At 42.9% G+C, this 17,174-nt stretch overlaps 1 protein-coding gene across 1 annotated transcript in view; it reads right to left on the bottom strand.

Moving 5' to 3' along the window:
• LOC146789395 (macrophage mannose receptor 1-like) overlaps nt 1–17,174 on the bottom strand; it is a 742,402-nt gene that overhangs the window by 118,147 nt on the left and 607,081 nt on the right. Inside the window, exon 24 of the mRNA XM_085631522.1 lies at nt 1,583–1,815. Within this exon, the coding sequence (XP_085487648.1) occupies nt 1,583–1,815 (233 nt within the window). The remainder of the gene's footprint in view (nt 1–1,582; nt 1,816–17,174) is intronic.

The raw sequence follows: 17,174 nt of genomic DNA, 5'->3' as shown, positions 1-17,174 counted from the left end.
CCTCAGAGGGAAAACCCAGAGACTAAAAAATAAATACCTCTACAAGGTCAGCCATCACAATTATGAAGGGGCTGAAGACCTGACTGTAGATGGAAGACCTGCTAAGGTGAAGATGTCCAGAAAAGCTTATAGTTGGGGGATTCTGATACATACTTCTAAAGTGCAGATTCCTCATCCTTTTGAATATTCCCCAGGCTTACACCTTTTATGGAGCTTGAGAGTGGGGGTGGTGAGGCAGAGTGTACTTCTTATGTTTTTATTTGACTTACTTGATGTCTTTGATTGAGAAGATGATCTGCTGAGGGAATGGCTTGAAGAAAGGGAATTGGATGCTCCCTTCAACTTTGACCGGTTACGGCATGGAATTTTACAATATTTAACTACCTAGAGCTTTGCTTTACTGTCCTGGGTGGTCTTCGGGTGCATGAAGGTGCAGTTACTTCAGGCCTTGGAGTCATGGTCTGACCCCGAGCATCAAAAACATTCTGTCATAGGTATTAGTTTGTGACATGTTTTAAGTCCTGTAGTTTTTGGGGAGGGACATTCCCTTGCAAGCTGGTAGAAACTGCAAAGGTTTGAGTAAACAGTCAGGTGAAGAGACGAGGCCAAGCTCTGGATCAGCGTCTGGTGGTGTGAAAAGAAAGGAACTGGTGTCAGCGCACATGGGTGGTGCTTATTTGTGGCTCAATTTGTTACTTCAGGTGCTGGACAACACTGGCTAGAAGCTGCATTATGCCACCTAGCAGCATGCAGAGGTAGTGCTAAAGATTTTGCTGATCCAGTCTGATGCCTGGGGAATATTCAATAGGTCTGTTATCCATGGTTAGAAAGATTATCTACCAGAAAGAGCTTTTTCGAAGGTAAGTAACTTGTTCAGTGCGGTGAAGGAAAATTTGTAAGAAAGGATTTGTAAGTAACCCATAAAACTTTGAAAGTCGGGACACACTGACCTCTATCTATGCATGATTTATTTCTCTCCGTTTTTTTTTTATTTTCTTGGGTTCAAGAGACATCTACTTGTACCTAGTGTAACTTATTCATGCTTGACCATGTTTGTCTTAAAACTGAGTTTTAAATCTGAAAGTCAGAACACACAGATCAGGTAAGGCACAGCTACAGATAGTGAGTGAAGAAGACACTAAGGAAGACACTAGGGAAAACCAAAAATAGATTATACATAATCTAAATCACTTAAACATTTAAAAAAGCAAACACTTATAAGAAAGCTATTCATAAAATAAACCAAAGCACCATGCAGATATTAGTGTAATGAAAGTAACAGTGGCACTAATCAGAGGCCAGCACAACCACAAACCAAAAAGAATGAGATGTTTGCCACACCAAAGCAAATCCATTGATTATTTGGTAAGTGGAACACCTGCAATACATACACAGGACCTTGGTGGACAACAGACTGTTGAGTAAATTATTGACAATAAAAAATGCAACTATTCACTTAAACATGCCAATGCATAATTCATAAATTGTTGCCATACTGATGTGAACTGTTAGAAATATTTTATGCGTTAGCTCCATTATTTTTATACAGTATTCAAATGTTTTCATAAATATAGGTTCATACCACATTGCTGTTGAGGCCAATCCATACAGGCTGCTTATATTTCAACATCTGCGTTGCCAAAAACGATTGTGTGTAGGAATCTAAAATGCTGACAAGTTCAGAGTCTTGTGCCTTGCATTGCCTGCGTGCTTCATCCCACGTCATCTGGGTGCGTGCAATTTTGTAGTTGCTGTTTCCATATTTTAGAAAATTAGAGGGTGGGATGGTTGTAGGATTATCAGACAATGATGGACCTGCAGTAGGAGACAGTAGGAGAGTTAGGCGATAAATACAAATCCCAACAAAGCACAAAGTGACCTTCACATGAACAGACCTCCCAACTAAATAAATAATGATACAGTGTGAGAAGGGGGCAGGAGCATGGAGCCTCGTGCTGAGAAGCACTTACCAGGAACTTATGCCCCCGCCCTACCCAAAACCCTCCCCTCAGAAAAAAAGAAGCTTGCAGAGGCTGTTGTCGATGTGCTGGGGTGTTTTCACACTTCTTAATGGATGTCAGTAGTTCAAAGCCTCCGAAAACTAGATGAAAATCCTCTGTTTACAGTCGTTTTCAGCTCCTTTTCCCTGCCACTATGTGATATTGGCTAATCACCAGGTGACTGTGTGATGGGAGTGGATATTGTGTGTCACATGGTGGCACTGTGTGTGTTGGCAAGTCTGCAAGAATTAACATTGAACACTGCTGACTGAGTGTACTTTGAGGAGTCTCACAATGCATCCAGCTAGAGGTCTGAGAAACTGTATAATTTATTTTTGTTAAGTTTCACTAAATCCTCTACATCATACTTTTAGAATGAAATACAGTTTGACTATAACTTATTTGGCTTTTTTCCCATAAGGGGACACTGCTTGTAAATAGGTCACACAGGTTTCTGGCAGGAGATTGGTTTAAGCAAAAAATGTCTCTCAGCGAGACACTTTCTGCACAGTCTCCTGTGGGCACAAAGTACACACAATTAGGTAATGCAAATTTTGGAGAATTAACACATAATGCAAAATTCAGTAATTTCACCAGACATTTTAAATTGTGTCCAGGCCTATACCAAACACAAGTCCATGGCAAATTAGAGGATAATTCCACATATTAAAACATATTGAGAAAATATATTTTTAAAAGTCATAAAAACTTGTGTTCCATCCTCAATCAACAACCACAATCCCTTGCAGGGCGAACCACAAAAAGTCAATAAATTAACCAGTGCTTAACCCTCTTTTAGCTTGGCACATAAGTAGTCAGGCTTAACGTCAAGGCAATGTGTAATGTATTTATACAGCACTTAAGCAGTTATAAAGTGAAAACCACACACAATAAAAAATCAGCACCAATTTAGAACAACAGAGTAAAATTGAATAAATTATTTGATGTGAAAACGGCAAAACTCAAGACAGTAGAAACAGAGTTTTTAGTAACAACTAGCTCCTAAAAGATCAAAGTGTCAACCATAGACATCGAATAACTGGAGACTGAGACAAAATCAAAAGTTATGGCTGATACCACCCCATACACCCTGACAACATTTAGTCCTCCTTTGTCTCAGTGTCTGGGAGGATTACACAAAGGCCAGTTGCCATGCTAATCAAAGTCATGTGACCCAGGACACAGGCTGCAGGAACAAAATGGTTAGGATGAGAAATTGCCAACTCTCTAAAAGACGCATTTTCAGAACTGTGACTTAAAATCCAACTTTACCATTAAAGAGAATTTTAAATTAGATTTCTTTGGAGACCAAACATGACTTTTTTACTTGTACTTAAACAAATGTTATCACTTCAATTAAATTAAATTAAAAAATCTTTATTCGTCTACATGAGCAACCATAAAAAGTACACATATAAAAAATACTTAAATAATTAAAAACAGACAAATTCTTTCAGGTCAGTCATTATCTTCCAAAATAGAACAATCTAAATGTCTCTAGATCAATCTGCTGTTAAAACTCTAAAACATACATTGATTGCCATGCACGCACTGCGATTTTAAAGAACAGTCCAACACAATAAAATTGTCCTTGTTATTGAGCTTGAGCAATACATTATAAGCTTCTCTAAAACCAGTAATGTGTAGCCTCTTTATTAATGGTAATAAAATACTTTTGGTGTACAGTAAATAAAATTCACTCGATAAATAAAAAAATGTTATGTTGTTTGACCTGAACTGCCATGGGCAGGGGCGAGTATCTAGATTTGCTTGAAAACCTGGTGGGAAACTTGACAGGTACTTGATTGTACCTTCCCTGAAATGGAACAACAGACTGTGCTCCCAGTGACCCATGGGACTGGACAAATATCTTTCGGGTGGAACATGCCCTTTCAGGTTTATACCCAGATAGGCTGTCACTCTGGATTTGCAAGACTCCCTCTCTAGCCTCTCCGCAAGTGCAACCAAATGGTCTGCAGCTGTTTTTTGTTAATGGTGTGAGGGCCCCCTGGATTCTCAAACAATTGTTACAGCCTATCTTGTGCATGCAAGACTCAATATACATTAACCATGAGATCTTTTCACCTTTGTCACAAGAGAGGCAATCTTTTATGATATCTTTTGTGAGGGTTCCCTCCATGTTGTTTCAAATTGCGAACCAAAGAAGCAATAGGCGGACACTGATATAAGCCTCAACATAGGGGATGCCCAGCTCACTGTGACATACATAAATAGAGATAGAAATCAGTGCCCCCAGGACCTTCCTACAAATTCTGTGATCCTCAAGTTGGATTTGGTAGTAGTTCTCAGTTCCCCAAACTTCAGTCCCATAGGTAGCGAAGGGGAGGAATGTGACTTGTAGATCTGAAGTAAGAGGACAAGGGCTCGCCCCTTCCTAAGGCGAGGTAAGCTGTGTAGGGAGCCCATGGCCTTGGAAGGTTTACTCTCACTATTTGTTATATGTGCTTTCGAAGGGCCATTATCACTAAAGACCATGCCAAGATAAGAAAAAGTGCCTGTGCAATATAAACTTGAGTCACCTACTTTTAGAGATGACACGTTGTGGTTTTTTTGGGACATAAGACGTAATAAAGGATTTATTAAAACTAGTTTGCAGATCTAATGGTGCCATAAACTTTACAAAGCCACTCATTAAAAGAGAGAGCGCCTTTGGAGTGAGGGCCATCACTATGGCATCATCAGCATATAGCAGTGCTGGTAAAAAAGAACCTTTGATCTTAGGGACATAGGGGTGGTGGTAAATAAAAAAGGGTGAAGGTCATTAATATATAAAGTAAATAAAAGTGGGGCTAAAACACAGGTTTGTCTCGTGCCTCTCAGAATGTCAATATCTTCCCCATTGGTGTTGATTCTTATTCTTGCTTTCATACCTCTATGCAAGTATACCAAAAAGTGCACTAGTGCTTTCTCCAGGTCAAGGGAGATTAAAATAGACCACAGCTTTGAGAGGTTTACACTGTCAAATGCTGTGGTTAGGACCAAAAAGCCCAGATATATAAACCCACTTATATGTCCGTCATTTCTTAACCAGGTCTCCTGAACCATTTGTATAATATACTGGGTAATAAAGGTAAGCCAATCGGGCATGAAAGATTGGATTGTAACCTGGCAATGTTCCAGCTCAGTATTTTTAGTGTGTTATCTTTAGAGTTGCCAGTTGTACTAGAACCTATCATGTTTTTTAGAGCTGAATCTGGGGTTGACTCAGTGGTAGCTGAACCGGCCCTATCAGGGAGAGTGTATCTCAGTCAGTCCAGCCCAACTAAACCTTCTAGAATGAGAAACATATTCTGTATTGTGAGATGTGGGGGGGTGTAGGATATCGTGGGTTTACAAAAATACTCTAGGGAGGCAGCAAATGTAAGTGGCAAAGCCACTGCTATCTTTCTGCTGTCTTAACAAATTGCATGTGAGGGATAGTCTTTGGAAGGTAACCACAATACAGTCCCCTATAATATTTTTCTTGGGGCGACTGACCCATCCCAACCTCCCGACCATCAATATGTCATTACTGTAAATAAAATTAAAATCTGTTTGGTGGTCCCTCAATAGTTGTACTCCAGCAAGGACTACCACATAGGGGCAAGCTGCTGGGGGGAAATCCAGGGTGTACTAGATTAACAAAACCTCTCGAGATTTGGTTGCATGGCGTGCATTGCTGCTACATGATTAAACACCTGAATAAACACTATGTCTTGTTCTGAGAGCAATGCATGTAAGGTTAGAGACCAGAACCTTCTGCAAGGGGTTAGAGGCTATTGGTCTGCTGTCTCTTGTAAAGTTACATCAGGTCAGTGAGGTGGATCTCAGGTGTGTGTTCAGGGTATTACCAGTTTGGGCAGCGCTAGAGGTTCTTTGTAGGGCTGTACCGCAAGGTAGAGGTGAAGCATAGGATGCGATGGGGGGCTAAGGCGGTAGTACAGTCAGTGTCTTTGTAAGCATCGTGCATTACAGGAGGGCAGCAGGCAGAATCTAATTTCCTCTTTAGGGCCGTCAATTGCTCCAGCAGTGGTTTTAGCTTTTTATGCAGAATATTGCTGAATCTATTTCACAAAACTTCACATGAAGAGGAATCCACTTGTAAAGCACCTGGATTTGCATTTCTTGATGTATTAATGCTAAGCGAAGTCTGTGGTTCCGGTTGGGGTTGAGGTTGTCTGGATGGGTTGTGCCCACGTGAGCAATTGATTATTACTGGACGCAGCTCTAGGCAATTGTTTTCTTTTATTAGCTAGCTGTTTGTTAGGTGCTCTTTTCCTTCTGGTTGCTGTATTTTTCGATCGAGGGGGGTATGAGAGTACTTTTGCACAGCTAAGTGAGGCGGGCTTGTTGCTCGTGTTTATGGTAAGGTTTCTACTCCTGATAGTGTGAGGTGAAGCATTTGATGGTGGCAATTCACCCTCAGTTAAGGCAACAGTAGTTACAGCTTCCCCTGGTGCCAACGAAAAAGTGGGACCCCATAATCAAGTGTTAGTTCAATGTAATTAGTTATGATCCCCACTACTCTCTCTAACATTGAGTCAAGGGACACTGAGGGGCATGCACAACCCCCCTCATTCTTCCCTCAATCCACTGCTTCACCATGATGAGAGTTGGATGTATTTTCACCTGTTTTAGAAAAAATCTCTTCCAATGAGTCCTGTGGGAAACGCAAAAGAGGGGGGGCCTGGCCTGGCTGGGGACAGCCGCAGACGGGCACAGACAGGCCCTTTCTTAGCCTGGTCTTTTATGTGGACACGTCCGAGCACGGCCCACACTGATGAATGCCTTAGGCTGCTAAAAGGACCTCCTGTGCCTATGTCATTGGCTGTGGCCCTCCTCCGGGACAGCTGGGAGTTGAAGTCTTCACTCCCCCCTCGATGTGTGGCAACAGCGGCTGGTATGAGGCTCCCATGCTGCAGGACGCCTCAGGTTTCTAAAAGGTGCTCCTGTGCCTGTGTCATTTGTTGTGGCCCTCCCCCGGGACAGAACAGCTGGGGGTTGGAGTCTCCACTCCCCCCCTTGGATGTGCGGCAACAGCATCTGGTACGAGGCTCCTGCACTGCGGGATGCCTCAGGCTTTTAAAAGGCGCTCCTGCGCTTGCTTCATTTGTTGTGGCTCTCCTCTGGGCTGGGGCATGTGGGGGTTGGAGTCTCCTTCTTGAATGTGCGGCAACAGTGGCTGGTATGAGGTTATCACCTCTTAAATGTAATAGGGTAACCAAATGTTATCCCATGGGCGAGGAAGGCCTCACCGTAGTAAAAAGCAAATTTAGGAGTTTTTAACTACAAGGACATGTAAAACTTAAAGGCACGTGTCCAGCTTCTTAATTACATGCACCCTGACCTATAAGCCATTAGGGCTTATCTGAGGGGTGACATATAATTTGAAAAGGGAGATTTAGGATTGCAAAGGGATTATTTTAACAGGTTGAATTGGCAGTTTACAAGCGCACACCGGCTGCAATGGTAGGCAAGACGTTTTAAATTTAAAAGGCTATTTAAATGGGTGGCACAAATACTGCTGCAGGCTCACAGGTAGCATTTAATTTAGAGTCCAAGGGTACAAGTAATACCAGTTTACTAGGGAATTATAAGTAAATTGAATATGCCAATTGGGTGTGAGCCAAATGTATCATGTTAAAATGAGTGAACAGAAGCACTTTAGCACTGGTTATTAGTAGTAAACTGCACACAGTCCTGCAGGCCCACTAGTAGCATTTAATTTACAGGCCCTCAGTACATGTTGTACCATGTTACTAGGGACTTACACGAAAATTAAATTAGCCAGCCAGGTGCAGGCCAATTGCACCATATTTTAAGGAATGTGCACTTTAGCAATGGTTAACAGTGGCACAATGCACAGAGTCCTAAAGCCAACATAAAAGAATTTCGGCAAACTGTTGGGGAGTAGGCACAATGTTTGGGGAAAGACCAACCTAAGGCTGACATGTCTAGCAGGGGGTATGAAAATCCTGAAATTCCTAGTCAAGTCATAACTTTCATGGTTTCACAAAAGTACTTTGAGCACATAGGTGCTCAAAAACACTTTGCCATCACAAATGTTACATCCTGTTTCTCAGGATCAGTGAAATGTTACGTCTGTAAGTTGCATTTAGGAACTCAGAAAATCCACCAGTAGGATCGACTTGTTACATTCACAGCATTAGGGTTTATTGACAGTATTTTGGATATTTCTATGTGGGGCACCACATGGTGTGACGTTTGGTGGGAACATACTTGCTAATCAGAGGCTCCTTTAAGTTAAGGCATTTAATAATGTATGCACGGTAACCAATTGTCACAAAGCTTTAACACAAAAAGTCACTAAGCCAAAGACTCTGCAGAAAAGGTCAGTCTTGTGTTTGCATGCCAAAATTGCAACATTGAATGGGAATTACCATGGTAAATCAATGTTTTGGGAACTCCATTTTTTAACGCAATGATGCTATTATACATTCGCCTGTTGAATTTAATATTATAAGTTGTCCTTCATTTATTTAACTTTGAAGAACTTTATGATGGGCTCCATCTAACCGAATATTCAAAGGTTTCTGAAATACGACTCATCGTCCTCTATATTTTACAGCTTTCAGAGGCAGATGAGAAGCTGTGCAAGTGACTATTCCAGAGATACCACAATAAACATCTGGTGGAACTGGTTTAAAAGCCACTGGACACAAAGAAGCTCCTGGGCCCGAATTGTGAAGATTGGGTCCATTCACCTTGAATGTCCTGGGGCAGACCTATTATGCAATCCATAAACTGAGCATAATATCCCATTAACCACTGAGCAACATACCCCTTTAACACTTTACTCTGAGGAAATTGCAGCAAGCAGTTCAAGGTTTACTGAGTATGATGATGTGGTGTTAAAAACTCAATAAGTCACAAAATAACTCTTAATATCGATTGTCAAGCCAGTGCTTTATCTTGAATAAGAAAAATAATTTCTTCTTCTCACAAGAAAATGCTAGATGAATACATCTGCTATGTATTGGGAACATGGTAAGCACCATTGCGAATAGAAAGCATCACATCAGTTTGAGTGTTTCACTTCAATCTATGGCTCTGACCCTGTGGTGTGCCATTGAGATTCTTATGTCAGTTGTACCTTTATTGCTATCATGAAACTAAGCAGAAGATCAGTTTGTGCAAATCAATAATCTTAAGCTACTACATGCCTCAGCGACATCATTTAACTTGATAACTGTGCAAAGCACTCATTTTGTGGAGGGGTGGGGGGGGGTGGCCAACTGCTGTGGTGACCTACTCACATCCTCTTTGCTTGTTTGCTTATATGACCCCATTTTCTTCCAGAAATATGTAATCTGACAGATCAGTCATGGTTGGGAGATGAGGGAGCTCCAGTAGCAGTGGTCACAGAACCAAATAACTGTCCTTTTCCAAATCTAAGCAAAGGCCAATACATTTGAAAAGGAGGTCAGCTTCAGTAAAGCAGGAGAGCCATGGGGATGTACATTAGTCCCTGGCAGCCATACTCCAAGATCCCTTAGCTGTGGTATTGTTAAAGGGGGCAAACATCATTGGGGATACTTTCACTGCCCAGTGCACAGTCTTTGCAGAGCGGGAACCTTAGCTTTGTCTTTTCAGTGTGTCACACTTCAGAATCTACACAGTACACCTACACTATGGCTGAACCCCACAGCAGCAGGGCTCCCTGCTCTGGGTATATGCAGCTTTCATCCACACCTACAAGCTCAGAGATTTCCTTAAGCTCATGGAGGAGGCAGAGACAATAATGAGGCCCAGACTAGAAGAGCTAGTGTTAAATACTCAATGATGAGGGACACAGGGCTTCATCATGGGCTTTTGCAGGAGCTTTACAGCACAGGATTCATTCAATGAACTAGTTTATGAATGCCTCTGGTCTACTTCCCTTATTCGGGCAGTTGGATTATGTTCTTCCGTAAGCAGAATCCTTCTGCGCATACACCTCCAGTGCTGCTCTCACCACATCAAAGGAAAGCTCCTTTTCTCAGGGCATATACTCCGCGCTTCCAGCAGCAAGCCTTGGACCCAGGTGATACCCCGTTAAGTGTCTGAGAAACTGACTGACACAAACCCTGGATCAGAGACGTTTCTCCAACACCCTGCATGGATGCCACATAGGCAAAAGTATATGAGATATGAGATCTCTGCTATAGTTAGAGGCACAGTTGTTGATCTAGTTACAGGTGGTTCTACTCCTTTGCATACTTTATTGTGACCGGTTTGCCAGGCTTCATCTTCGAGTTTCATAAGAAAAGACCGATGCGTCTGGGAGACTGTAGTCATAAAAATCCAAAACACTAGTCAAAAAGAGGGAGAAATAAACAAAACAGAAGAAAAGGGCAGAATATCAGTGGCGGGCTATGACCGTCAACACTGGAGTGGCGTTGAGGACACCAAGAGACAGACCCAGTGGGGGCCAAAAAGATTTTTTTTTAATTAAAAATGTACTTACCCCTGTTCCGGTCTCCCCCGTCTTTTTCTTCTTTCTTCTACTTTCTCAGTGCGACTGCACCTCGTGGAGCCTCAGGCAAACCCTTCTGCAAAACCTGATGTTACTCTCATGCTGCAAATGAGCAGCATGAGAGCAGCGCCAGGATTGGCTGGAGCAGACTGCCTTGATGCTCCAGCACACACAGGAGGCCTGTGTCTGCTCTCCACCCAGCTGTCTGAGACAGCTAGGTGGAGAGGTTTACACTGTACATGTCAGGCTAGCCATCGCAACACAGCCAACCAAAGTGACTTGCGCAGGGTAAACCCCCAAACACTGCTCGGGCTGGCAACAATAAAAAATAAAATGGTAATTCCTTTTATTTCCATTTTGTTTTTCACCTTTGCTGCACTCACAGCAGGGGGGGTGACACTCCTCTGCCCTATTGGGGGACTGCCGCTGCAGAACTATTGCAAAGACAATCTCAGCTATTCAGAGAAAATCCCACGCCCTAGATTCAGTAGCGGCTGCTACCGGATCTGAATGGTGAAGCAGGAGCAGTGGCGGGGGTTGGGTGGGTACAAAAAAAGTTTAAAAAGAAACACTTACCTGTGATGGCCGCCTCTACTCCGTCCTCTTTTTCCTGACTCCGATCTCGCATCAGGATGCCGGAAGCAGCAGGAAACACCCAGCTACCAGCATCCCGATAGCCAATCACAATGCTGCAATGCAGCGTTGTGATTGCTCTGAGCGCCATGGTTCGGCAATCAGCCAGGGAATGGGGGCCTGGGTATGCTCTCCACCCAGCTGTCTGAGACAGCTAGGTGGAGAGGTTTACACTGTACATGTCAGGCTAGCCATCGCAACACAGCCAACCAAAGTGACTTGCGCAGGGTAAACCCCCAAACACTGCTCGGGCTGGCAACAATAAAAAATAAAATGGTAATTCCTTTTATTTCCATTTTGTTTTTCACCTTTGCTGCACTCACAGCAGGGGGGGGTGACACTCCTCTGCCCTATTGGGGGACTGCCGCTGCAGAACTATTGCAAAGACAATCTCAGCTATTCAGAGAAAATCCCACGCCCTAGATTCAGTAGCGGCTGCTACCGGATCTGAATGGTGAGGCAGGAGCAGTGGCGGGGGTTGGGTGGGTACAAAAAAAGTTTAAAAAGAAACACTTACCTGTGATGGCCGCCTCTACTCCGTCCTCTTTTTCCTGACTCCGATCTCGCATCAGGATGCCGGAAGCAGCAGGAAACACCCAGCTACCAGCATCCCGATAGCCAATCACAATGCTGCAATGCAGCGTTGTGATTGCTCTGAGTGCCATGGTTCGGCAATCAGCCAGGGAATGGGGGCCTGGGTATGCTCTCCAAGCAGGCTGTAATGAAGCCTGCATGGAGAAGATGTGAAGTGCGCATGAATCGGGCCAGCAAAACAGTCATGTGCACTTAGGAGTGGGCAAACTACTCCTCCCCTGCTCCTTTGTCATTGGAGCAGCCCCTCCCCAAACGCAAAGCTGCAGCAGAAGGAAATATAAAATGAGTTATAATCATTTTATGTTTTCTTTACTTCACTGTCACTGCTGCGAAGCAGTGGGGCATCACTGCCTAGATTCTGAATTATCAATAAGGCATAAGGTATGCATTGGCGGTGTTCAGCACTACACATTGCTTGTATGCCAGACTACGTTCATCCTTCATTTTATTCTCTAAAAAGGAAATGCCAAATGGATTCTACTGTGTCTACAATCAACTATCATACACACACGCGCACACGCACACACACACATTACTTGCTCTGACATACACCGTGTACATCTGTATGTGGTATCAACACACATCTGGATGCAGTGAAGGACATGATTTCAGGGGACTGCTGGACCAATTTAGAGTAGCCTTTAATAACTAAGTGTAGGGATATGCGCACTGTAGATAGTGCTTAATTTGTTAAATAATAAGTGCCAGGGCTCTAGTCAGGAAGCCACTGCAGCTTGCACCTCTCATTTCTCCTAATCACGCTGTCAATAACAGTATCAGCACAGCTACCATCCAACACACACTTAGCAGTGTGACCATTCAGACTATTCTAGGCCCCCCCCATAGCTATAAGAATGGCTTGTGCCACAGGTATTAGTAATTTTAATGTATATTGAATCAACAAACAAATGCTGTTGTGCTGTTCTCTAATTTAGGGAAGTATGCCACATGGTGGCGCCATTTGTTTAAGTGCCGGTGTTGACAATTAAGTGCCGGTGCTCAGCACCCGAAAGCACGGGCTCAAATTAAGCACTGACTGTAGAAGACTCAATACAGTGTAAAAAAAACGTTTTTTATCCTTTCTGTCTTGAAAGCAAGAGCAGAGTCTCATCGATGATGATAATCATAATAACTGATATATCATTATTGTTACCCCAACATAACAAGATATTCATGTTTATTCTTGGGAGTCATAATCAAAAAGGAAGCAATATTTTAATAGTGACCGACTTGCTTTGAAATGTTAATTGGGTAGGAGAAGGCAGTGAAAAATCACACTGCATTTTATAACCAGGTTGCCTCTACATCTATCCACAGCAAAACAAATTTACAAATAAAGTATCATTTTAGCTACTTCTTCTCACATGAGAATTCCAAACCAATAAGTTTATAACATTCCTTGGTTCTTGATCACATATTGCAGTGACCCACATGGAATATGATTATTAATTGTATTATGGCCTTTTTATTCATTTCGCTTCATTTTACACTGAACTCTGTATTATATATTTGTAGTGAAGTCATGTGCATTCACTCAGCTATCATTTCTAAGTTATGTGCTTAGATCTGCATATTATTTACCTTTACTGCCCCGAAAAAAGCATCTTATACTGTTAGCTAAGTAGTAATTGATGGTTGAAATTACTGTCTATAGTTGTCACTCTTACAGTAGAAAACTGTTAATAACATGACTTTGGCCATCTAGTACAGTGATGATACGAAGACTGTCTATTACATTTTATATAATATAAGACAGGTTATAAAGTAGTCTTTTTGAGAAATAGGACTATTTGCATGGAATCAAAGTGTATAAACCGAATGTATTAAACACTGAAACTAATAAAAATAGAACTAATTTTATTACCTAACAATTACTTTTGTTGCATGATTGAAATGTTACTAAGTACTGTAATCTTGCTAGGTTGCCTCCCCACTTTTTGGGAAGTATGTAAAATATCCCAAGAATCAGGGGAGAGGAGAGTATTATTGAAGGACTTAGTGAGGTGGTGTAAGGAAAAGGAAAGCTTCATGTTTTGCAGCAAGAACTTAAGGAGGTGATCCCAGAGATCAGTAGGTAGTAATGAAGAAAAGGGGCGAAAGTGGAAAATATTAAGACCGATTCTATTTTGTAATGCTTGGCTGAAAGTGCTGGACCTTATGGATTTTTGGGGATCTCGCAATGACTGTCAACTGTGGTAACGTTAGACCGACTCAACTGCTAAGCGATTTGTCAATCACATGTCACCTGAACAGCCAGCAAGGCGTGACTTTTTAATTTGCATTAGTGTGACATATTCCCCTCCTTCCGTGATTGCACTGTATAAATATCTGCTAGTTGAAGAAAATGAATTAAGTTCATGTGAATCTCGTTTGGGGACTCACCCTAGATATACCAATATCACTTGAACGTAATTGAAAATCTTGATATTTGTCAGCACAATAGTGGCTTTTTCATTACGACTTGAATGCTCTTGACTCCGATAAACCCATATACAGGAGCTTTAAGAATAAACACAAAAAAGCTTGCAACTAATATTTCTATAATCAAAATTCATATTTTACCCAAAAAATAACTGTATTCAGTGGTTAAATAATTCACCAACTTTTTTGTCGCATGTCTCCACTCGGGTGACACTATTCTCCCTTGATTCTTCTGCCCTGCACTCAGATTCGTTTTTAGGTCTAGCTTGGCAGACCTCTGTTTGCGACGCCTACTGTTACCAAGTCTTTAACATATGCATAGAGAGGGCTTTGGCTTTGTCAAGAAGAGTAGGAATAGTTTTCTTTCACTGCAAGGGACACAGACCATGTGGGTGAGTTGCTTTCTAGAACTGTACAGTATGATACAATCTTGGCCTAGTTAGGTGGTATCCCCTAAACTAGCAGTGTGCCATGTGAGATCCTAGCTTATTAGGAATCCCAATATCTGATCTTGTTCTCATACAGAAAGGATGAGTGGGAGCATGTTTTCAGTGCAGCTCCCTCCACCCAATCCTTCCTCTGGATTGTTGCCATTCACCTAATTAGTTGCTGAGCTTGTAGCTTCGGAATTGCCCTACAACTTGAATGGAGGGAGCTTAGAGGGATAGGCCTGGGAAGAACTCAGAAAGCCAGGAGATGAGTGTATCCTGCCACAACACAATTTGTCAAATATATTGTACACAAATCTGTAGGCTTTACAATTGGTTCTTGAAGGAAACCTATGAAATATTATAATACTTTAGCATCCACTACAGCACACATTAGCTTCACTTGTTTGAAGCAGCAAATGACATATGATCCTATAAGAGTTTCTCTTGGACTGTTGAGTTATGAAAGCAGCCCTTGTCTCTCTGCCAATAGGAAATATATCCTGTTGAGCCCTGACTCTGGAGGAATAGGCCAACACCATTGAAAGCTTGCAATGAGGCATGATGCCGATGCTGGATGGTTTCCCGATCGAGTACTACAAAAAATTCTTATCACTTTTCTTCCCTTCTGAACTTCCACCTGGAGTTCATGGACAAGGGTTATTACTTCCCTCCCGAGCTCCATCTTGCCCCAATCGTGACCCTTCACAAACTGGAGCGCCCCCCCCCCCACCATAGCTAGTCCGACCTATAATCCTATTTTACTTCTCAATGCAGAAATTTACATTTTCACTAAAATTCTTGCTAACCGCCTCTTACCAATGCTGTTCTCCCTTATCCACCTGGATCAATGTGGCATAATTTCTCTTTGCAGCGCCTGACATCGCAGAGTGCAGCATCACTCTGGAGAATCGCCAGACTCATGCTCCTGGACTTTTAGAAGGTGATTGTCTCCTTGGACTGGGGATATTTGCTCCGGGCCCTCTCCCACATGGGATTTGTACCCTGCTTTCAGTCAATTATCAGAGTGATGTATGCCCACCCTTGAGCACAGTTAGAGTCAATGGCATCCTGTCACCCCCCTTCTGGGACTGCACAGGCACTGGCCTTGTTTTTCACCTTGGTGATTGATTCCTTGGCAGTCTGGGTACGCTGTGATGCTCAGATCAATGGCCAGATTGCCAGGCAGACCGGATTGCATCAAACACAGACAATGTATTGTTATTTATCTGCCAGTCACACAGTCCCTGGCTCTCCCAACTGCTCCAACGTTCTGGGGACGCATCTGAGCTGATAGTCAACTGGTCCAAATCGCCCCTGGTCTACTTACAATGTGACTGTGGGTCTGTCAACTGGCAAGACTGTCTCTCTGTCTGTAGACTGCGCTTTCCCTTTCTTGGGGTTTGTCATCTCTTGGAACCTGAGCGTACCTGGAGCCTTAACCTTACAACATTGCTGCACTAAAATTGCCAGGACCGTGTCAGGTGGCTTGCCCTCCCGCTCAGTGCCTTATGCCGCGTTGCAATCTTCAAGTTTATTGCACTACCAAGACCCTGCGGAACTTCCCCCTCTTTGTTTCTCAATCTGATTTCCCAGTCTTCGCGGGGTTATACGTTCCTTCTTCTGGTCAAACAAGACTACAAAGATAGCCTTTTTTAAATGTGCCTAATTGCCCTATGACAGCGGGATGGGAATGGTTGGCATTTGCTTGTACTATTGAACTTCTCAACATCAAATCATTAATGACTGGCTGCTTGGCATTTCTGACGATCACACAATGTGCTTAGAAGTTTCTCTTCTGGGCTAACAACACAGCACAAGGGCAGCTACTTTATGATGGCGGTGTGCTCTCAGCTGTATTCGTTGGGACTGTTGGCTTACACAGATGACTTCTTTGCGGCAGGGCAGCTGGATCCTCAAAATTTCCAACCTGAATGGGTTTGAGCGATGGGACCTCATTGCGATCTCCCACCTTGTGGATGTCTGGGAGGTTTAAGATTGAAGACCTACCGAGCCCTCTGGGAGGAATTTAAGCTCCAAAAGTCCCAAATTTACAGATATCTGCAGTTGTGTCATATACTGATGGTGTACCAGCTGAAGTTGCAGGAACTGTCGGAATAAAACTCACTCGAAGTCCAGGTGCTTTCTATTCCATTCGGCTAAGATGGCATTTCACAATGAGTGGAGAGAGGCGAAGATGGTTCCATGGGAGGTGGTTATTACCTCACACTTATGTCTGGTTCAACTTAAATATCTGCATATTTCCTATTTTTACCCTGCAGCAGCTGTGGAGGGTGGGGGCTCTCCCCACCCCTCCTATTCTAGGTGTGCAAATGATAACAGTGATTTCTTTTATATGGTATGGTCCTGCCCAGTTCTTGCACAGTATTGGTCCTTGATTTTTACCACCCTATCTGAAATCCAAGAGAGGTCAGTGGACTGTTCCCCTACATTTTGGAGGATGTGGGATGGTTTTGAGGAAAGGGCACTCTAGCCAGCCAAGGCACTGTGATTGGCAAGCAGGATATTGCCTGTCACTGGAAATCCTCCAACACCACCCAGTGGTCCTCCATGATGACTGGTGTGCTAAGGTGGAGAAGCCCATCTACAAGGCCCGGGGTT

This window comes from Triturus cristatus, chromosome 10 (assembly GCF_964204655.1).
Source record: "Triturus cristatus chromosome 10, aTriCri1.1, whole genome shotgun sequence".
Lineage (NCBI taxonomy): Eukaryota > Metazoa > Chordata > Amphibia > Caudata > Salamandridae > Triturus > Triturus cristatus.
Note: the sequence above shows the minus strand (reverse complement) of the source record. Positions and strands in the feature narration are given on the sequence as shown.